This window comes from Monodon monoceros, unplaced genomic scaffold, assembly GCF_005190385.1.
Source record: "Monodon monoceros isolate NGI ecotype Baffin Bay Population unplaced genomic scaffold, NGI_Narwhal_1 Super_Scaffold_22, whole genome shotgun sequence".
NCBI lineage: Eukaryota > Metazoa > Chordata > Mammalia > Artiodactyla > Monodontidae > Monodon > Monodon monoceros.
This window is the reverse complement of record NW_021703779.1, coordinates 93480248-93503040: the sequence shown is the minus strand read 5'-3', so window position 1 is coordinate 93503040 and position 22793 is coordinate 93480248. Positions and strand designations below refer to the sequence as shown.

Below are 22793 nucleotides of genomic sequence, written 5' to 3'. Positions count from 1 at the left end.
GCCTTCCAAGTCACCTTAGTAAAAAAATACTGTGTTCTTTTAACCTGCCTTGTGGTGTTAACCTTTTGGACAAAAAGAAAGTGAGCTGAGGTTTGTACATGCACTTGAGAAGGCACGGCTTCCTGACTTAAGTAAAGCAACCAGTTCACTAGAACTTCTAGTTCACTAGAAGTTAAGGAGGAAAACTCCAGGTGAAATAATGGAGTTATTTGTAGGGCTACAGAAGCCAGCCCTACCCTGCACTTAGGTGAATTGAGTAAGCATGTCACCCAAGGTACCCTATTTAGCCTCTTCAAGCATTCATCACTATAGACTGTAAGTTCCTTGAGGGCCCACACTATTATTAGTGAGCTCTGCTTCTCTCGCGTTTAACACAGTGCCTGGCATATAGCTGGTGTTCAATAAGTGTGCGCTGAACAAATAAATTAATTCAAATAAATACAGTCTCTCATTTGCACTAGACACATTTCAAGTGCTCCATAGCCACAACGTTAGTGGCTATCATATAGGACAGTGCAGATGTAGAACATCTCTATCATCACAGAATGTTCTAGGGGACAGCACTGTCCTAGAGCAATGGGCAGAAATACTATTTGACTTGTTAAGTTTTAGGGGCCCTCTAGAGACCACAAAACCCTTTTTTATGAGCACGGGAGAATACCCGTGACAGCAAATGACAAAGAAAGAAGCGAGAGCACAAACAGGTATATATTTTGCCCTCCTAGAAAGTTTAAATGCAGCAAAATTACGGTTTCCACTGCAAGAAGACACTGGGCCATATATTTCTCCCTTAGTTTCTGCCTCCTTCTTAGGGTCTTCTCACCTTGATTCCCACCAGGCACAGTCCCCAAGAGTGTCCCTCTTACCCTCTAGCCAAAATGTCTAATGAATGTTTTCCCTTATTTCCCGAGATAAGTTGGCAATTTCAAAAGAAACTTTAGTAAAAAAGCTAGGGGGAAAATGAAATAAAATATAAAAAAATCACAAAAACAGTCAAGCTTATATACAGTCTATAATTTTCTGAAGCTAAGAATCCCAGGAAAAGCAGTGAGGTGCTTGAAGAAATCCTACAGTCCCTTATCTGAAAACAGACTCCAGTGGCTGAGGGGCTAGCACAATTTTGCAGGCACATTAGCTGTATCCCTTTCTTCTCGGCCCCTTGTTTCAGTCAGGAGACCTCTGGGGTGCCTGACATACAGTTGTTGGTACACCTAAATATCTTGTCTCATTTCCCATTTAAGGACACCCCTTTAGAACGCTTCATTTCTCTTTAAACAAAACATTTCCCTGTTTCAAACCCTGTTGCCTACTCAGGCACTCCTGTTTAGTTTCACATTAAGGCTTGAGAAACATGTCTAATTACAGCTGGCTTGTAGAACTGGTGACTCCCACCGTTAGCTCTGGTGAATGATCTAGCCCCCTCGTTTCCAGGTCTAGCTGATGGTCAGGATTATCTGAGGAACTGTTCCAAAGTTCAGATTACTGGGCCCCGCTCCAGACTTCTGAATCAAATCTCTGGCAGTGGAGCCTGGGAACCTTTATTCCTACAAGCATACTAAGTGAAAATGATGCACTCCGTCCCATTTAGGGATTATTGATCTATTTCTTCCTTACTCAGCCAACTCTGCCCACCTCTGGATCATTCAATCAGGACCTTCCTTACCATCACTCTGTCACTTTACAGTTTGAGAATGAAACAGGATCTTAAGCATAACATCCATACAGATGTAGAGGGGGACAGGGATAAAGGGGGTTTTCATACGAGCTTAGAGGTTTCTATAACTCTACTGCTTTTCTAGACGAATCGGTTTGAATCGTGTAACTCTATGGGATGAAAGCATCAGTAAATAATTCACTGTTAAGCTAACAATAGTGAAGATTCCAGCAGGATATGTTCCTAGGTTAATTCACAGTCTGACAGCCAGAAAGGCCAATATTAAGAATGCAAAACATGAATGTAACCTAGAAAATGAGAAGCATAATTTACCAGAAATTCAAGCTGTTATTGCATTTTAATATATGTCTCTGGTGCTCATCTTTTGATAGTTCACATAATAATCACTTACCCTTGACCTATTTTTTCAAATCTTGTGTATTTTTTCTTTGGGTCACCAACACTCACAATGCTTCCTGAGGGGAGGGAGGGAAGAGAGAGAGAGAGAGAGAGAGAGAGAGAGAGAGAGAGAGAGAGAGATTTCAATTGATTGATTTTCCTCTATTTAATATTAAAATTTAAGATGCCAGAGTCAATGACAAATAAAATATTACAGCAATATTCTTATGTGATTTCTATAATTTATATGGATAATGATATATTTTATTAAAGTAACAAACAGTTATATATTAATTAAACTAGTAGTAATAACCCAGATGCTTATACTCAAAATTGATGATGTTTGGGAAACAAGAAGGACTGATCATAACCCAACATTTATAAAAAGTTCCCATAAAAGGATACTGTAGATTAGGAGATTAAAACATCTAAGGACTTGTACACAGTATTTAATAAAATCACTATCTTCTCTGAATTGGAGTAAAATCGAGTGCTACGGTACATTCAGTTTTGCTGGACAAATATCTCTTGAGCAATTAATATGCACCCAGTACTGCACTAAGGGCGATGGGGGATGGGGAATGGCTCTAATAAAGAATAAAGGTTAATCATAAAGTAATGAGGCTTACTGTTTTTAAAAAACTTATATCTCTGTACACCTGAAACTAATATAATATTGTAAAACAACTATACCTTAATAAAAATTTGTATGATTATAAAATAAAATCCTAAAATAACTCCATACATCCCTGAACCTAGGCCCCTATTAGCACTCCAAACATTTTTAACAGCTTTACTGAGATATGATTTCCATACCATAAAGTTCACTCAAAGTGTACAATTCAGTGGCTTTTAGTAAATTTTTAGAGTTGTGCAAATTTACTAAATTTTACCATGATCTCATTTTAGAACATCTTTATCATCCTAGAAAGAAATCTTGTACCCGTTAGCAGTCACTCTTGATCCCCTCTTTGCTTACCCGTTAGCAGTCACTCTTGATCCCCTCTTTGCTTACCAACCCATCCCTAGGCAACCACTCACCTACTTTCTGTTTCTATAGGCTGTTCCAAACATTGTGGAGTAAGTTTACAAGCCACACAAGAAAACGATTAATTTATCATGTTTGGCTCTGGGAAAAAATATTGGTTTTTGCAATTTCAAAATTTCCAGTCCACTACTCAGAGGATCAATACTTGCCACCACTCAGAATAAATCTAAAGGAAGTGACATTGACTCTCCAATGCAATGCTCAAATAGGTACAGAAAAATTCCGTGCCATGGCAGCATCGTGGGAATAAGTTCTCAAGTGGACTACTTTGAAGGGAATCATTTATTTGGATACTTCTGGCCCTCCCTTCTTTCCTTATGGAAGCAAAAATCAGTATCATTACCTTTAAGTTATATCTTACTAACATGGCCCCTATTCAGAGAAGTGTAGAGTCAGTTAGTATAACAAGATTTATACACATGAACTAATCTAGAGAAGGTCTGTGGAGTCTATCTCCTAATTGTCACTCTTATCCATTCCCTCCTCTTCATACCCATGGCCACTGCCATTGTTCAGGTCCTCAACATCTCTTGTTCAAACAATTGTGCTAGTCGTCACCTACCTCTAAACTCTGCCTTCTCTAATTCCTTGTCCACAATGCCTTTGGAATAGGGTACCCATGTAACTCATAAACGAAGACTGTCTTGGATAAACTGAGATGTGAGGTCAGCCTACTTCAGAGTGATTTCACTCCATTATCCATAAATCGTCAAAAGTTCCCCCTTACTAAAGGATCAATTTCAAATTTCTTAGTCTGGCATAGAAGGCCCTTTACCATCCAGCAGCATCTAGCTCCTACCTAACCAGTCTAACCTCATATTATTCCTTTCCTCTCCGTCCCTCCGACTTTATATCCTAGCAACACCATCACTATCCAAGGCTTTGGTCTTTAGACATGCTCCCCCTTTCCCTTTCCTATCAAACCCATGAATTCCTATTTATTATTTAAGTGTAATGTCAATATTCTTCTCTGATCATTCTAATGAGACTTACATGCTTCTTTCTGAGGGCAGGAAGCTTGTCTTTTCATCCCTGTAACTTCAGTGCCCAGAACAGTGGCTGCCACTGAATTTGCTGACTAAATGAATGTGAACAAGGAAATACGCATTCAAGAGCTAAACTGTGTGCTACAGACGATACTTCGTGCTACTTTAGACATGATCTATTTTCTGGGCTAGTGAACAACTTAATTCAGATCTACCCGTAGACAGTATACCTGGAAAAAAACATGTTTCATTCATGGATTGTTCATCCATGGTTGTTAGGTTTGTTGTTGTTTGTTTTTCGTGAGAGAAGTCCATGTTTCAGTTAGGTTAAGTAAGAGTCACGATATGTGAGTCGTTGTAATTCTTTTCCTCTTGTATTCCCAAATCTCAGTCAATGGTACAACAATCTGTCTACTCAGTAGCCCGAGTCAGAGATCTGGGAGTCACCCTGACTTATCCCTTACCTTCACTCCCCATGTGTGTAGTTGTCCACTGAGTCCTGGGCCTATATCTGTTAACCTCCTAGATACTCTCTGAATCTGTCGTCTCCTCATCACTACTGTTCTAGTTAGGCCCTCACCATTTTTTGTTTGGGCTATTCCGACAGCCTCCTAACTGGATTCAGAATTTCCAGCCTCTGCCCACTCGAGTCCAGGCTCCACACCTATGTCAGGATGCTCTAAGTGCAGACCTGATCACGTTCTGGTTCAGGGGTCCTGGATGCTTCCTCAACACCTACAGGGTAAAGCTCAAACGCCTTGGCATGGAATGCAAGGTTCTTTGTATCCGGCTCTTGCTTCATTCTCCATCTCATCTTCCCCACTTCCCCACTAGAACCTCATGCTCTCACCGTAACAAACGAATTGTAGCTCATGATCAGATCCTGCTTAGCGACTTGGCTCCCTCTCTTAAAACTCCAGTCCCCATATCCACCACCAATTCTACTGATATATTCAAGGGGCACTGAATAAGTTAATGTTCCCAACCATATACTTTTATACTTTCTTTACATGCTATTCTCTGCCTGCAATGTCCTTCTTAAGTTTTCTTCCTGGCAAGTCCTTATTCACTCTTCAACTCAGCTTCAGTTATGCCTCCTCTAGAAAGCCTTCCCTGATTTTTTTGGAATAAAGTTAATAATTTCCCTTCTCTGTACTGCCATTGTACCCTCTCTCTCTCTCTCTCTTTCTGCCTCCGCTTTTGCTTTTTTTCTTGTTTTTGCTCTTGTTCTCCTTCTCTGTACTTAATATACCATCCACCTATATCTGTGTATTTGACATCCCCTTATAGACTGTGTCGTAAGGACAGGGGCCATGTCTTATTCATCTCTGCATCCTCAGTGCTTCCCCATATAATGCTGTATGTGAAATACATTGGTTACTCAATAAATGTCTATTGAATTAAACTCAAATAAAATTAGGAATTTCATTTAGTAAATGTCCCGTATTTTAAGGCAGGGGTTAGAGAATGTATTTTACTTGAGCTATCTCTATAGAATACCACCAATTTAATTCTGAGTTGCTATTTCACTTTTCAAATTGTCTCACAGATTTCTACATCACTGAGAACTACCTTCCTTCAAGCCAGCTGTGAATGGGTAAGGACCTGGAACTTAAAAAATTTTTAAATGAAATGACGATTTTAAAGTCACTTGAAACCACAGTTTTATTAAGCAGTTTAAAGTCTTCTAAGAAAGTTATACTATTAAGTTGCTGAGCAAACTCTTTTCCATAGACTGAACAAAAGCAAATAAGCTTCAGCCCAAGCCACTTTCTGAATTATGACCAATTCCAATTGGCAGGCTTTAGTTAATGAGGTTTTTATTTTATTTTATTTTTATACAGCAGGTTCTTATTAGTTATCTATTTTATACATATTAGTGTATATATGTCAACCCCAATCTCCCAACTCATCCAACCTCCCACCTCCGACGCCTTGCTTTCCCCCCTTGGTGTCCATACATTTGTTCTCTACATCTGTGTCTCTATTAATGAGGCTTTATGGCAGTAAATTATTCAACTTTTATTTCCATGGTATGCAGGATAAAAACAACAACAACAACAACTGGGAATAAATCCTTTCATGAGGATTACCAAAAGACAACCATTTTGATGCGCTTCTGCTTCTGAATTTAACTGCTATTCTAATAAAATGGCGTCCTCATGCCCATCACCGGTCACAGGAGCGTGTGTGCTGCCATCTACTGATGCTAACTAAGCAAGTGAACAGCCGGCCTTGTGTACAATTCCGAATTACAAAACAAGCTTTTACAGTGACCTCTTTCATCAGAGCCATTATAATTTGTGTTCATAAATTATACTAAAGAAAGGAGAAAACATTGGTACACAATAGGGATAAAGAGACAAAAATCAGCAACTCAACATCAAAAGGAAAAAATGATGGCAGTACCAGAACAACTTCCAACCAGAGCAATTTCCTAAACGAGAAACAAACCATTCACTTTAAAGTACAAGGATTTAAGAAATCACTAAATACTAGTGTTTGAAAATAGGCTTCATGATGTGGTTTCAGTGACAGAAAAGCCCATCAGTGTGTTCTCCTACATATCAAGGAAACTAAGTTGAACTCCAAGCATTAAAAGACTGTCTGTTTGGCATAATGAAGGTTTTGATTTCTGAGAAAAAGCAAAAGAACTCTCTAAACTAATATTAGTTCTATCTGAGGGGGGATTCGGAGAAAGAGTTTTGAGTGGGGAATGCTGGGGGAGGGGAGGGACTAGAGGAGGAGGTGATTGCACAATTCTGCTGACAGTCAGCACCTTTTGAAAAATTTCACTAAAATGTAGGGGTTTCTTTATTTTCCAGCAGATTCAGACCAGACCACAATGAACAAGGCAGACCCAGGCTATCTGTCTGTGTAAAACTGAAAGATGATCTGTTCATTTCAGCCATTAATGATCCCATGGTCTGGCTCCCACAATCAGTATCTGTGTGGAAGAAGAATAGCCTGACAGCTCTGTGGTCTGGGCTGCCCACGTCATAGTAATCAGATCCCTGAGACTGAAGGTGAGGCCGCCCTCCCCTCCTCCCCACGCTTATGGTGGGGTCCACCCTGGTATGGGCCGTAGGCCATTTTCCTACCTCCCTGTCTCCCTTTTCCCTCTCCTTTGCCTCTTAGTACAGGCTCCTTTACTCCTTCCCCAAGCCCCTCCTCCTCAGTGATTTCTGTACAGGGCCCATACATCTGGGATTATTGCTGGCTTCAAACATTCTGTCCCCCTGAATATCCTAGGCCCCAATTTTTTTTTTTTTTTTTTTTTTTTTTTTTGCGGTACGCGGGCCTCTCACTGTTGTGGCCTCTCCCGTTGCGGAGCACAGGCTCCGGACGCGCAGGCTCAGGGGCCATGGCTCACGGGCCCAGCCGCTCTGCGGCATGTGGGATCCTCCCGGACCGGGGCACGAACCCGTGTCCCCTGCATCGGCAGGCGGACTCTCAACCACTGTGCCGCCAGGGAAGCCCCCCAATTTTTTATAGTGAAAAATACGGTTGCTCTCATGGTGGAAAACACAGCATAATAATTCTAAGCAACTATTTATTGTGCTGGGTGGCTTACATACTTTGCCTCGTTTGGTCCTCACAAAATCCCCATTATACCAGTACAATCGTCTCCATTTTTCAGATGAAGACACTAAATTTTAGAGGAGTTCAGTGACTTGTCTAAGGACACACAGCTGGTCTGGGTCTATGACTCACTCAGACTCAGTTATGATTCACTTCAAAGTCTGTCCTATTGTATTATCTTAATAAGGCTTTATATTCATGTAATAAAATAGTAACTACCATTTATTGAGCACCTATTGTGTACCAAGTACTGTTGCTGGAGGTTTTTACATACATTATTCTCATTGAATTATCATAATGCTATAAGGTTGGTACCATTATTATCCCCATTTTTCTTAATGAGGAAAAAGAGGTCCAGAAAAGTTAAAATAACTTGCCTAAAGTGACACAGCTGGGAGCAATGGGCTTGTGATTTGAATCTGGGCCTTTCTGACGCCAATACCTGTCCTCTTAGCCATAGGTTGGGCTACATAAAATCCATCCTGTAGACAGAGTCCTAAAATGTAGTTACGATTCTCATCCCCATTTGGCCAATAAGAAATGAAGGTTCAGAGGGGTTAAATAACTAGCTTAAGGTTATATAAGCGAGTAAGTGGCAGAGACAGGGCCCAGAGAGGGTGACGGTGAAGCAGAAGCAGGAAAGACAGACTTTGCAGTAAAGCTCAGCCTGGATTTGCTTCGTGAAAAACACTCCTCCATTTCTTGGCAGGTGTGCCCTGCCGACATCTGTGAGCACAAGGTAGGGTTGAGAGTTGCAGGTGGCCCACAGGCTGGAGGGAAAAAGATTCTCTCTAGGCCCAAGCATTCTCCAATAGAGAAAAAAACTGACTTAATTCTTAATTAAAAATGTAATCAAACATGGCTTTTCCCTCTTCATCATGTTGCTCAGTGTAGGGCAGAATAAACAACAAATTACAAAAACCACAGCTCCAGAACCCTTACAGTTCGCAAGCAAAACAAGATCTTGCCCCCGCCTCAAAGTAATGACTGTTTCTCTGTCAGTGAACTTAAGAAAGCTATAAATGTATTTTCATTATAATAAATCTACTGAGACTCGAAACAGTTATCAAATAATCAATTTTACTAAAGCGAGGCTGCTAGATTTTTAAAATCTGATATATTCTCACAGGTCTTGTAAAGGAAAGGAAAAAAACTGAGGCAATTGTCTGAATACTTGAACTGAAATTATCCAGGCAATTCTTTCCTTTATTCCTTCCCTTTTACACAAACAGACAGCTGGCAAATGCAGAAGCAAAGTGGGTAATGGAAACAGTATAAGCTTTGAAGGCAAACAGATATGAATTCCAACTCTGGCTCTGCCACTCATTAGTTTGGTGATCTGGTCACTCCAGCTTTTGGAGGTGTACTTTCACTGATCTATAAAACGAGGCTATGAAAATCTACCACAAGGGATTACTGTGAAAATTAAACTTGATAATGTATGTGAAGTGGTCAGCAGAGAAGGCACTTAATAAATGGGAATTATTGCTGTTGTTATTAAGGAAAGAGTTGGTATTAGCACTAGAGGCATGTTTGATCGTGTACAGTAAAGTCGGTTGGCTAAAGTCCCTCAATTCCAGTTCTGAGCGCTGACAACTGCAACCCAAACCTTTGCCTTTCCAAATACCTCTGTGTCAGACTGCCTCAACATCAGCACTGTTGACATTTGGGGCTGAATAATTCTTTGTCGCAGAGGGGAAAGGAAGGAGGCTACCCTTTGCATTATAGAGTGTTTATAAGCATCCTTAGCCTCCATCCACTAGATGCCAGTGGCATTCCCTGTGCTGTGACAATAAACATGTCTCCAGATATTGCCAAATGTCCCCTGGAGGGCAAAATGGCCCTACGACCACCTCTGCAGAGTCTTCCTGTGGCCTATAGCCTGCACTGCTCTCTTCCTTTCCTGAGTTCTTTTAGACAGACAGTTGCATGAAACAAGATGGCCTCCTATTCTCTCATTGTATCACACTATTAAATCTTATCTTCCAAATAAAATTGTAAGTTTCTTAATATCAGGAAATCGTTTTTCTATGGTTTCCTCCAAAGACTCTGGCATAGAACACGTAAGTAGGAACCCAGTAAAGATGCATTTGTCTGCTCATTTTTTCACCCATTCAATCAACAAGCATCCGTTAAGTGCCTTTCTGTACCAGGCACTTTATTAGAGCTGGATGTACGGGAAAAGAAGGCACAATCTCTGTCTTTAAAGAGCTCCCAGTCTAGTGAAGGAGACAGACAAGTACAGTGTGATATTTGCTGCAATAAAGGCAGTGAAAAGAAGGTCCATTGACTCAGACTGAGAGAGACAAGGAGGGCTTTCCTGAGGAGGTGTCTTTTGAGCTGAGGTTTGAAGGATGAGTAGGAGTTAGTCAGATTGGAGGCACGAACTGTAGATAACTAGTGATTTGTTAGATGCTTTTGTAGTATGAGTTTAATGAATGTGCTTCACAGAACTTTGACTCTTTTCAACAGAGGATTTTTTTTAAATCTCTTTGACTCAGAAAGCTAAGTGGAAGAGGAGTGTTTTGTAAAATGGAGCGAGTGTGTATGCACAAGCCTGGGTACACTAATGACACTGGGTACACTGGGTACACTAATGACACTGCAGGAAGGAGGCTGTGAGCATTTGCTGGCCCTGCCTCCCTGTCCACATAGCAATGTTCCTAAATTAAGAGAAAAGGCAATTTTATCGTGGCCACCCATTTGATTGACTGTGTTGGGTTTTGAGGTTGAACTATCCATCATGATTGATCAGGTGGGGGCCCCTGGGGGTATGATCATAAGATGTTTTTCACCAGACTGATCCCCTCTGGGGGTATAATCTTAAAATAAAACTTACTACTTAATTCATTTAGTGAAGTTTTCACCTTACTTGATGTTTTTCAAGTGAAAATGCTTGGTTTTTGTGCAATTAGGAGTATGAGGGAGGGGGTGATCTGGAATACATAGTGAGTCTCAAACTTTTCATCTTGTGATGTCAGGGAGCCTGGAGTTCATGCAAGCAGGTTCAAATTTTTAAAGGTTCAATCCCCACTCTAGGTGGAGAAACCCTCTCATGAAGAGACTAATGATGGCAAAACAAAAACCAACTCACTTAGCTTCTCTAGGATCTCCTCATCTGTCATCTTGGATTTTTTCCTTTGCCGATCTGTGTTTCTATACAAAGTACTGGAATTGGCGTTCTCAGCAGAAGGTGGTGTGACCTCTTTATTTGGTGCTGCTGGTGAAGCAATGGATTCAACCACGGAACGAGTGTAGATCTTAAAGACAAAAAATCTGGTTACAGATTAAAGACCAAAATAATGCTACAATTGATGAACCTACATTGACACATCAGGATCACTCAAAGTCCATAGTTTACATATGGTTCACTCTTGTTTTTTTACACATACACACAATGATTTATTATCATGTACTTTCATAATTGTTAGATGTATCCTTTACAATAACGACTTCAGAAGTATCCATTTTTGTAGATCATTAATAAATTCAATGTTCCTTGAATCCAAAATCACTAATTGGGTATGGGTAATACAGATACTAGTGAAAATTCTATAACTAAAGAGTTGTAAGACCTTAGACAATTAAATCACTTTCCTAAAGTTTTAGGGTCTGATTATGCCTGATATCTCTCTTCTAATTCTCAAAATTTATGTTTGGCCTTCCCCTCTGAGTCTTTCTTTTCAGAAATGCCTTTTCTGTCTCCCATTATCCTTTATATGGGATGGCAGCCTCCAGGGCCATCAATTTCTGTAGAGATACTTACCGAACTGTATTTACCTACAGAAGTCAAGTAGGAGGAACTAGAGGAACAAACTATAATGAAGGTAGAGTTGGGCTGTTGTATTTTTGGCCACACAGAGCGTGGACCAATAGGATTATGATATTCAAGTACCCTATTTTTCATCACTTTCAATCCATCAATCATATGGTTCACTCTTAATGCACATTCTATGGGTTTGGATGAATGTATAATGACATGCATCCATCATCATGGTATCACACAGAGTATTTTCTCTGCTCTAAAAATCTTCTGTGCTCCACCTATTCATTCCTCCCTCCACCCTGCCCCTCAACCTTTAATGAGTTTTTAAGGACAAGTGATTTCTATCAAAAAAGATCTTTAAGTTGCTTCAAGTATACTGCCCTTGAAAGCTCTCAGGAGCTAGTCTTTTGAGGCCCCCAAACATGCTGTGCTAATTGTGGTCTTGGTGCCTCTGCGTATGCAATTCTTCCTACCAGATTCCCATGGCTTTTGTTCTCTTTCTTAACTTCTGCAGCAGTTTTAAAATTTAGCACTTATTTGTATATTGCTTGGTATTATTCTCTAATTGTCATGTGTTAATCTGCATCCTCAAACAGCAACCCCAGTGAGATTTTTATCTTATACTCTAGTTCCGGGAACATAGATGCTCAACAGATACTAGGTGATTAACTAGATTCTGACTCTAGGACTATGCCAAAGGACATCTGTTGAATCATTTGGAAACACGGTCACTTGGGACTTACTGATTTTGTATGCTCTGGTCTTGGTGCAATGACTGGTGGCGGCTCATTGTCGTCTTCTTCTTCTTCCTCTTCTTCATCTTCTTCTTCAGACACAGGGGGAGCCAAAGGAGGCTCTGATGCTGTTTTTGTACTCTTACGGTAAAAACAAAGTTTAAAGGCCAGATCTTAACTCCTCATTGTTTTTCTTCAGAAGTGAGAAAAGGGAGATAAAATATCTAAGCATGTAGGGATAGGAAGGAACTTCATCTTTTACAAATGCGCAGAACCATCTACAATTTGGTGGCCAGAACCTGCCCACATTCAGAGATAAATTCAGGTCAGGATTTAAGCACCATGAAATTTTAAAAATTCCTTTTATTTTCCACTGAGCTCAAAAACAGTGAGCTATTCATTGAACATTTTCAAGTTCAGTGTTTGTGAAATCAATGAATATATTTTAAAAATCAAATTAATTGCTATTAACGCCTTGAATCGGTACCGGGCAGATTGTCAATGTGTTGACTGACAGTTTGTCAACCAGCAAATGGCTATTTTGTGCCTAAAGATCAGAGCATGCATATGGATATGGCATAAATACAGCTCTGCAAATATTCACTAAGTACAAGCAAGCCCATAAATGTTTCTTTCCTGTTCAGCCTCCTGGAAAGAAGCACTCAGAGAATAACAGACATGAAGATTTAAGGAATACTCATCTACATAAATAACTTTCAATCTCAATCAACAGGTAAATGATGATTTGCAATGAGAAAAATTTCAATAACACCAAAAATAATGACAGCAACCACAGTATCTAGGGTTGGTTCTTGATCATTCACATTAATGCAGGGGTAAAATTGTACCAAAGGTGGATTTTGAAATAACTATGGCCATGGTACTCAAAGTGTGGTCCCCAGGTCAGCATCATTAGCATTATCAAGGAACTTGTTAGAAATGCAAATTCTTGGACTCTATCCAGACCTATGAATCAAATTCTGGGGGTGGGACCCAGCAATCTGTGCTATAACAAGCCTTCCAGGTGATCCTGATGCTTGCTTAAGTTTAAAAATCACTGAACTATGATATAGGTCTTTGTTGTTCAGTATGATGGCGATTCAACACTTAAAATGTGGCTAGTCTGAGTTGAGATGTAAGGTGTAAGTGAAAACTACATACCAGACACTGAATACATAATAAGAAAAAAATATAAAATATTTCCTTAATGCTTTTTATATTGAGTGTATGTTGAAATAAAAATATTTTAATATGTTGGGTTAAATAAAATATATTATTAAAATTAATTTCACCTATTGCTTTTTACTTTTAAAAATGAAAATCAGAAAATTTAAAGTTACACATATGGCTTTTATTACATTTCTGTTGGACAGCACTATTATAGATGGTTTTTGAGTTTTTGTTATGTGTGTGTGCCTGTGTGTGTGTGTACTTGTTTATTTTTTATTTATGCCTTTGAGTACACTGGCTCAGGCTAAGCCTAAAAAGAATTTTCTTTCTTTCTTTCTCTTTCTTTCTTTCTATCTTTCTTTCTTCTTTCTTTCTTTCACATCTTTATTGGAGTATAATTGCTTTACAATGGTGTGTTAGTTTCTGCTTTATAACAAAGTGAATCAGCTATGCATATACATATAGCCCCATATGTCTTCCCTCTTGCATCTCCCTCCCTCCCACCCTCCCTATCCCACCCCTCTAGGTGGTCACAAAGCACTGAGCTGATCTCCCTGTGCTATGCGGCTGCTTCCCACTAGCTATCTATTTCACATTTGTTAGGGTATATATGTCCATGCCACTCTCTCACTTCGTCCCAGCTTACCCTTCTCCCTCCCTGTGTCCTCAAGTCCATTCTCTACATCTGCATCTTTATTCCTGTCCTGCCCCTAGGTTCTTCAGAACCATTTTTTTTCTTAGATTCCTTATATGTGTGTTAGCATATGGTCTTTGTTTTTCTCTTTCTGACTTACTTCACTCTGTATGACAGACTCGAGGTCCATCCACCTCACTACAAATAACTCAATTTCATTTCTTTTTATGGCTGAGTAATATTCCATTGTATATATGTGCCACATCTTCTTTGTCCATTCATCTGTCGAGGGACACTTAGGTTGCTTCCATGACCTGGCTATTGTAAATAGAGCTGCAATGAACATTTTGGTACATGACTCTTTTTGAATGATGGTTTTCTCAGGGTATATGCCCAGTAGTGGGATTGCTGGGTCCTATGGTAGTTCTATTTGTAGTTTTTTAAGGAACCTCCATACTGTTCTCCATAGTGGCTGTATCAATTTACATTCCCACCAACAGTGCAAGAGGGTTCCCTTTTCTCCACACCCTCTCCAGCATTTATTGTTTGTAGATTTTTTGATGATGGCCATTCTGACTGGTGTGAGGTGATATCTCATTTCAGTTTTGATTTGCGCTTCTCTAATGATTAGTGATGTTGAGCGTTCTTTTATGCGTTTGTTGGCAATCTGTATATCTTCTTTGGAGACTAGAAAGAATTTTCATTCCTCGAGGACAAAGTTCCTGGGGCAGATGCAGACAGCCTACTAATAGACTGTTACATCAAAGGACCTCAGTCTGTGATTTAAATTCACTGTGGATTTTCTATAATCATGTATAAACCTACGGTGGTGTAACAGGTATAACCATATATCTTATTGGAGCCAGCAAGATTTATATACTGGGACAAGACAACTTAGAATTTATAAATTTGAAAGAATATTTGATTGCCTGATATATACGCTGAGTGGTTTATAGATTGAAGTTTATATGCTTACTTGATATTGTTTTTCTATTTTTTTAAATTTTTATTTTATATTGGCGTATAGTTGACTAACAATGTTGTGTTAGTTTCAGGTGTACAGCTTATTTATTCTTAATTTAGCCAAAACAGCTGGGCTATTACATCGGGTTGTGGCAGCGTGGATAGCAACGTATATTAATGACGTTATATTTCTAGATAAAAAATCAGTTTCTTTTTGTGAAAGACTAATTCTTCAGGGCACCTCAGGGCACAGGGAGAAGTTGCCTTTGGATTAATGGTATTTGCTTTGATATTATTTTGTTCCAGAAGCTTCTACTCTATCTTATGCCAGCTGGGATCCAGAATGCAACTAATCACTGTTCCTTGGTAGATGGGCAGAACCTGCATATAAATTGACTAGTTTCTATATGGCAAACAATGCTATTTTATTCATTAGGCAATATGAACCATGCCTAGGAATAAGAAGCTTTACGTGTGCCTATGAAAAGATTTGAACTCAGAAATAAATCATCGGCTCCAAAGTGCCACAAGAAAATGATAAAATTTAAGTCAGTTAATGTCTAATTAAATGTCTGTTAAGTATAATATATGTCAACTTAATTAATTAGTTATTTAAATTTAGTATTTATAGAAATTTCATTATATTAAAAAACAAATTATAGGTTAGGCTGTTCTATTTAGCAACAATTCTTGAGTATTCACAATGATTTCTAAGAAATTACACCTAACCATAAATTAAGTGCTACTTATGATCAAATAATCTCAAAATTAACATTTTAAAAATTACTTTTAAAAGTTTATAGCAAAAATAAAAAGTGGGATATAGAGGCCCTTTAATATACTTGATATATTTGATACAATGCATCACACGTCCTCCATAAGTGAGAGCGTATATACAGCCTATGAGGATCTAAAAATGGCCCAACCCTTAAACTGGTACAAAGACCACCCAGTGCCTACTGGCCAAGAGGTAGCCTTGCACATTTCAGTTCTCGCTAATTTACTAGAGAAGATCCACCTGCAAAATTTCACCGACTGATTCTTAACATTCATTACTATCCTCACTGCTCTAATTTCATATGGGGGACATTCCAGTCTCTAAGGATGGACTAAGGGACTATTCGAAAACCTAAAGATTTTCATCCTTTGAGGGTTTACAGGGCAGGAAGAAGATACATGTCTGTTTATCTGGGACCAAACACTATGCTGCTATGTTGGTTGGTTGGAAAGAATGTGTGACCTTCAGTGGACATTATGTTTTGGATGTTGGTTGGGCCAGGGAGCATTAACTACCCAGCATTACACATAGATACCAGGCCTTGGTACTAAGAATTGAAATGAACATAATTTCTTGCTCCTGTGTATTTTTTCCACAGATTTTCCATCCCTGTGTAAATAACACTGGGGCTGGGCATACTTTCTTTTCCCTGTGTGAAACAATATCAAGATGGAGCATATTTTCCTGTTCTTATGCTACACAATACTGAGAACAAGCAAAAATAACTTAGCTTCTCACTTTAAGAAATACTTGTTCTTGGAAGATAAGACTGAACCAACTGAAGTAATTTACTTATTAAGAATAACAACAGCTTGCTCACCAAAACTCTAAAAGACCCTCACTTTGCTGTATTCCCCAATCCAAAGTTACTTTAGCAGAAACACTGCACAATCTTAACTCGTTTCTTGCCTTGCGAGACCTGCTTCAAAATCACATAGCCGTGCTCCAAAACCCTATAGATATTCTCCCTTGACCTCCCGTTTCTAAGACACTGGCAGTGCTCTTTCTTGCTCCTGTAAGTGTAATAAACTTAGCTTTCCTTGATTAACAGCTTTTTTTGATGGCCTTTGGGGGAGTCAAAGTTATAATGTTGCTACACTCTTCCTTCCAGGCTGAGGATTACTATGTCTAGTATGTCTAAACTTGTAAAAATAGAGACAGATGGAGATCAAGTAAGGAATTTTTTGTCTTTTTGAAATTAAGTATTTTTGACAGTCATTATGCCACACATTCAGTCGAGCTAGGCAGGTTATTCTTAACCTGAATGGGTCTTGGACTCATTTCCAATTCTAAAGGGTTTGGCCTATCTCCCCAGAAAAATACAGGTAGACACATATTTTTACATATAATTTCAAGAGTTCATATGTCTTCTGAAGCCCATTCATGGACTCCAAGTTGTAAACCCTGCTCTAGAGAATACACCAGCTAGTGGAACTACCTTAGGAAACTCTCCTTTCGTTGAGCTTAATTGTTAAAGGTCGAAGAAAGAAGAAGTAAGGACTTTGGAGACTTTAGATAATGCTAAGTGTGGCCTGAGAGCCCCTCTCCGTTGCTTGTTTACAGTACAGATTTCAGGGCTCCATTCTACTCTGGGAATGGAGCCCTAGAATCTGCATTTTAACAGGCTATCCAGCCAATTCTAATGCATACTGAAATTTTAAAAAAGCACTAATGTAGATGAACAAAATAAGCCAGTACTGTAAATCAAAAAAGTGTCATCTGTCACACGTACACCCAGTTTCTCTAGGCACAAATCACGGCATATTCATATTATTGCTGTTACCTTCCACTCAAAATACTAGCTCAGGATTCTCAATGCATTACTTCACTCTCAATAGTACAATAAATATACACAAATTTCAAAGTAGCCTCAAATTGAAGAGTAGATCCCTGAACAGTATTTAGCGTTTAATAACACTAATACCAAAGAAGCTATCATGAGTGGGCAGTAAAGCAGATTCATATGACTATGAGAGGCATCGCTGAATTCATTATTAATTATATTGCCATTAGTTTAACACATTTAGTGAATATAACACTGTTTCTATTTTGATTCCCACCCAGGCTACTAGAAGATGCCAAAACTTGTGAGCAGTTCAGGCTATGTCGAGAAGGGGTAGTCAATCCCATTAAATCACATCCTGTAGGATAGCTAGGTCTACTGGGAGTGTTTCTAATGCAACAAAAGCACAAGCAGTGTGAAGTGCAATCTCCCCCTAGAACCATAAGGAGAACACAAGAGGCAATTCCCCAAGTTACTGAGCCCCAAAGAAGTGACCCAACCTGACCTTAAGGGTCTAAATTCAGTTCATTCAATCAATAGAAACCCAGCCTTACTCAAGTAGCCTAATCAATTATCTCCATCTGGAAGTCTTGCTAAACCTTCGAACTCAAACTGTCCAATAGGAAACTCAGCATCTTCTCCCAGAAATATGCATCTCCTGAAAGATAATACCCTCATCTTTTTGGCCACCCACATAGCATCCAAAGCCTGCAATCATCTCTGACCTCAACCTTTCCTCCAACATCTAATCAATAACCTAAACATCTTTGGAATTTAAATCTAATCTCCATTCCCACTGCCACTATCTCACGTAGGCCCTCATCACCTCTGGCCTTGGATGCTTGCGATATTTCCCCAGTCAGTCTCCCTGCATCCAGTCTTACCTTCTGTCCTTAATTCATTCTGGACATTTGCGATCAGATCACTCTTCTAAAGCATAAACTTTATTCACCTAACTCTCCTGCCCCACAAAACTTCAAGGGCTTCCCACTGTACACTTACATAGGCCAGATTCCTTAGAATACCACTGAAGGGCTTCTATGATTTGGCTCCAACTTAACTTTCAAGGCTTAACTCCTATGATTCCTTTCCCTGCATCTCAGTCTTCATTCAAACCCATACCCCTTGTCCCCTTGCTCTTTTCACTACCCTGCCCTTTATCATGCCTTCGCTTTGCTTAGAATGCCCTTCCTTATCTTCACAGATCCAAATCGCATCTGACCTTCAAGAAAGATCTAGTTCAAATTCCGCCTTTTCTATGAAGCATTTTCTAATTCAATATTCAACAAATACGTACCAAGTGCCTATTTTGTACTAGGCACTGAGCTTAAGCCCTTGAAGACGAGGGCCTGCTTCCTTTTCCCTCCCCAGCTAAAAGTAAGCTCCTTCCTTTGAATTCTCAGAGCACATGGACATATTTTATGGTATGTAACATGATCCATATGGTACTGTGCTTCTTTATGTTCATACTTCTCTTCCTTTACCAGACTGAGCTCCAAATTTCCTAGTGCTTATAAGGAGGCACTTGATAAATACATGTTAAATAAGTGAATATCCAGTTGTTTTATCTCCAAGCAGTGAGTTCATGAGTTTCCTTTTTCTGATCTGATGGAATATTTTGAACATTATGTAGATTTAGTTTTAATTCTGTAAGTAAGACCAATAGAAGCAAGCTAAAAACAAAAGGCCAATATCCTAGGAGCTATAAGCTGTTTACAAAAATGAAAACCAACACACAGACTATCCTAGCAGGTTGGTGTTTAAAATAACCGACTACCTGAAAAGATAACAACGATTTCTTTGTCAAGATACTTATCTAGTATCGCACAATAATGACAGTAATTAAATCAAGGGAGGTAAGGTATGTGTTGCTCATGGAAGGTTGGTATTTTTGTCTTTCCCAGTTTGCTATTACCTCCCTTCACGTGCTGTTTTCAGTGAGGCCCAGGAAGCTGTCATGGCAAAGAAGCAAAAGGAGGGCAATGACCAGTGAGAAAAGAAGGGCTACATTCTGCTCTGTTCTGAGAATTCTGAACAAGGCACCAGTACCATGGCCTCAGACAAGTCTCACGCATGGAGAGAGTGAGTTTTCGTCTTTGTTGCCATCTACAAATGGTAGCAGTAGTAGCTTACATTTAATAAACGCATAGTATGTGCTAGGTAATGTACTAAGTATATTATATGCATTAGCATATTCAATATTCACACAAGTTTTAGGAGGTAGGTACTGTTATTATTCCCAGTTAAAGGCTGAGGAAAGAGAGGGTCACAGAAGCTGAGCCACTTTCTGAAAGTGGCTCAGCTTGTAAGTGGAGGAATAAGACTAAACACCTATGCCCGGAGCCTTTACTCTTTTAAGTTTTCTTTTTAGTTGTGGTAAAATAGACATAACATAAAGTTTACCATCTTAACCATTTGGAAGTGTCTAGTCCAGGAGTGTTACGTATATTCATATTGCTGTGCATCCATCCCTGCTATCCATCTCCAGAATTCTTTTCATCTTGCAAAACTAAAACTTTGTACCCGTTAAACAACAACACCCCATTTCCACCTCACCCAGCAATCACTTTCTGTGTCTATGATATTGACTACTCTAGATACCTCATACAGGTAGAATCATACGGTATTTGCCTTTTTGTGACTGGATTATTTCACTTAGCATAATGCCTTAAAGGCTCATCCATGTTGTAGCCTAGGTAAGGATTTCCTTCCTTTTTAAGGCTGAATAATATTCCATTGTATGGATATACCACTTTTGTTTATTCGTTCATCTGTTGGTGGACACTTGGGTTGCTTCCACCTTCTGGTTACTATGAGTAATGCTGCTATGAATATGGGTGTTCAAATATCTGTTCAAGACCCTGCTTTCAGTTCTTCTGGGTATATATCCAGAAGTGCAACTGCTGGATCATGTGGTAATTCTCTTCTAAATTTTTGAGGCACTGCCGTATTATCTCAGAGCCTTTAGTTTTTACCAGAAATGATTTACTGCTGTCACACTGGCTGCCCAGGGTGACATCAAGCAGGCCAGCATTTGTCCTCTATAAAAGGAAGAATCAGCTTGATTATCCATGACTCTGAATAAGCGGCGAGGAAACTTTCACTAATGCTAATTATTTCACTCCAAAGGAAGCAAATGAGGCAGGAGATAATTTCTATCAGGATATCAAAATGAAAATCATGTAAAGGGAAGCCTTGTCTAAGACTGTTTTCTGTGTAAGGGTATTCTTTCAGATACTGTAGCACTTCCAAGGCCCTTGAGCTAAGTTGCTTATTTTCTAGTCTCTTCTCTGATAAAACTATCTATGTGACTTTGGGCAAAGTCTCACTTTGTTGGAACAGGTGACACCGAAAGATGTAGTGGTATGACCTTAGACAAGTTATTTCGCCTCTCTGAACCTCATCTGTAAAATGGAGACAATTATAAGACTTGCCTAATTGGGTTGTAGGAATGGTTAAGTGAATACAAAGTATTATTAGCCTAGTGCCTGGCACATTTGTTCAGTAAAGAGAAGTTTCTATCATTATGATGATTATTTTCAAGATTCTATATGTAAAAGAAATAGAAACATTTGTCTACGTAAAGACTTATGCATGAATTTTCATAGTAGCTTTATTTATAAACGCCCCAAACTGTAAACAGTCTAGAAACCCTTCAATGGGTAAATTGTTAAATAGCAGTATAGCCATACCATGGAATACTACTTAGCAATAAAAAGGAACAAACTATTGATACAATACAACAACTTGGATGAATCCTAAGAGCATTACGTTGAGAGAAAAGCCAATCCCAAAAGGACATATACTGTATTATTTCATTTACATGTGAAATGTCCAGAAAGACAAATCTATAAAACCAGATTAGTGATAGCCTAGGGCTAGGGTGCGGTGGATGGGGGTTAACTCTAGGCAGACCTGGGAGATCTTACTGGGGTGATGAAAGTGTTCTAAAACTAGATTGTGGTGATGGTAGCACAGGTGTATAAATTTACTAAAACTCATCAAACTGTACACTTAAAAATGGGTGAATTTTATGTATCTAAATTACACCTTTAAAATATTTTTAAAGGATTCTATGTGTATCTAAAAACAGGATCTGCACAATTGTTTTCTGTTGGACCACAGGAAACACGGATCATACAAAACTGTTTTCAATTTTTCACTTACCGAAGGATGGGCTGCTATGTATCCATGTGCGCTTTTATCTGAAAAGTGAAGATAAAGATATTACCTTTGTTTCATAAAGACTGCCTCATTTAGAGACCATGCTTAAAAAAACTGCATGTGTTTGACCAGAAGGAAATTTTCTGATTCAGTATTAAATAGATACTACGACAAATGACTAGTTTTTCTTAAAACAGCTCACACCCTTACATCATCACCATATTCTCGCCACCCCATTTTATAGATCTTAATGAAGGCCTCCAGTGAATCTCATCTATACTGAGGAGTGTTGAGATAACCTACTCCTGACTGGTATGATTTTACACGTCTATATCCAGAATTTCTCCTCGACTTCCTCCTTCCCTCTCCTCCTCCCTCCCTCATTTCCCTTCCTCCCTTCTACCCTTCCTTCCTTTCCCCTTCCCTTCTTCCCCTTCCCCTCCTAGGCTATTAGTTAGCCTCAACACGAGAGCATAAAGAAAACATATGGTGAGTTTCAGGATAGAGCAATAACTCAGATACTGTCGAGTTCTAACATAGTTTTTTCAGGATTTCATCTTTATAAACTGAGAGAATTTGACACATAAAAACAAAAGGGTTAAAAAGCAGTGGCAGGGCTTCCCTGGTGGCGCAGTGGTTGAGAGTCCGCCTGCCGATGCAGGGGACGCGGGTTCGTGCCCCGGTCCGGGAAGATCCCACATGGCGCAGAGCGGCTGGGCCCGTGAGCCATGGCCGCTGAGCCTGCGCGTCTGGAGCCTGTGCTCCACAACGGGAGAGGCCACAACAGTGAGAGGCCCGCGCTCCCAAAAAAAAAAAAAAAAAAAAAAAAGCAGTGGCAATGTGGAATAAAGAACAAATTCTGAAAATGTGCCCTGTACTAAAACCAATGCCAAGAGGTAGGGGCTCTTTATAGCTGGAGCACTAATGATACTATTCTCTTCTTTCTTTCTTTCTTTCTTTTTTTTTTTTTCCGGTACGCGGGCCTCTCACTGTTGTGGCCTCGCCCGTTGCGGAGCACAGGCTCCGGACGCGCAGGCTCAGCGGCCATGGCTCACGGGCCCAGCCGCTCCGCGGCATGTGGGATCTTCCCGGACCGGGGCACGAACCCGCGTCCCCTGCCGATGCAGGGGAC

General features: G+C 39.6%; 1 protein-coding gene across 2 annotated transcripts in view; it reads right to left on the bottom strand.

Annotated features, from left to right (window-relative positions):
* Positions 1 to 22793, bottom strand: part of PAK3 (p21 (RAC1) activated kinase 3) — a 108794-nt gene that overhangs the window by 40078 nt on the left and 45923 nt on the right. For both annotated transcript variants that reach the window (XM_029241515.1, XM_029241516.1), the window contains 4 exons: positions 21665 to 21702; positions 12179 to 12310; positions 10764 to 10929; positions 2067 to 2130 (listed from right to left, as the gene is read on the bottom strand). In XM_029241515.1, the coding sequence (XP_029097348.1) occupies positions 2067 to 2130; positions 10764 to 10929; positions 12179 to 12310; positions 21665 to 21702 (400 nt within the window). The remainder of the gene's footprint in view (positions 1 to 2066; positions 2131 to 10763; positions 10930 to 12178; positions 12311 to 21664; positions 21703 to 22793) is intronic.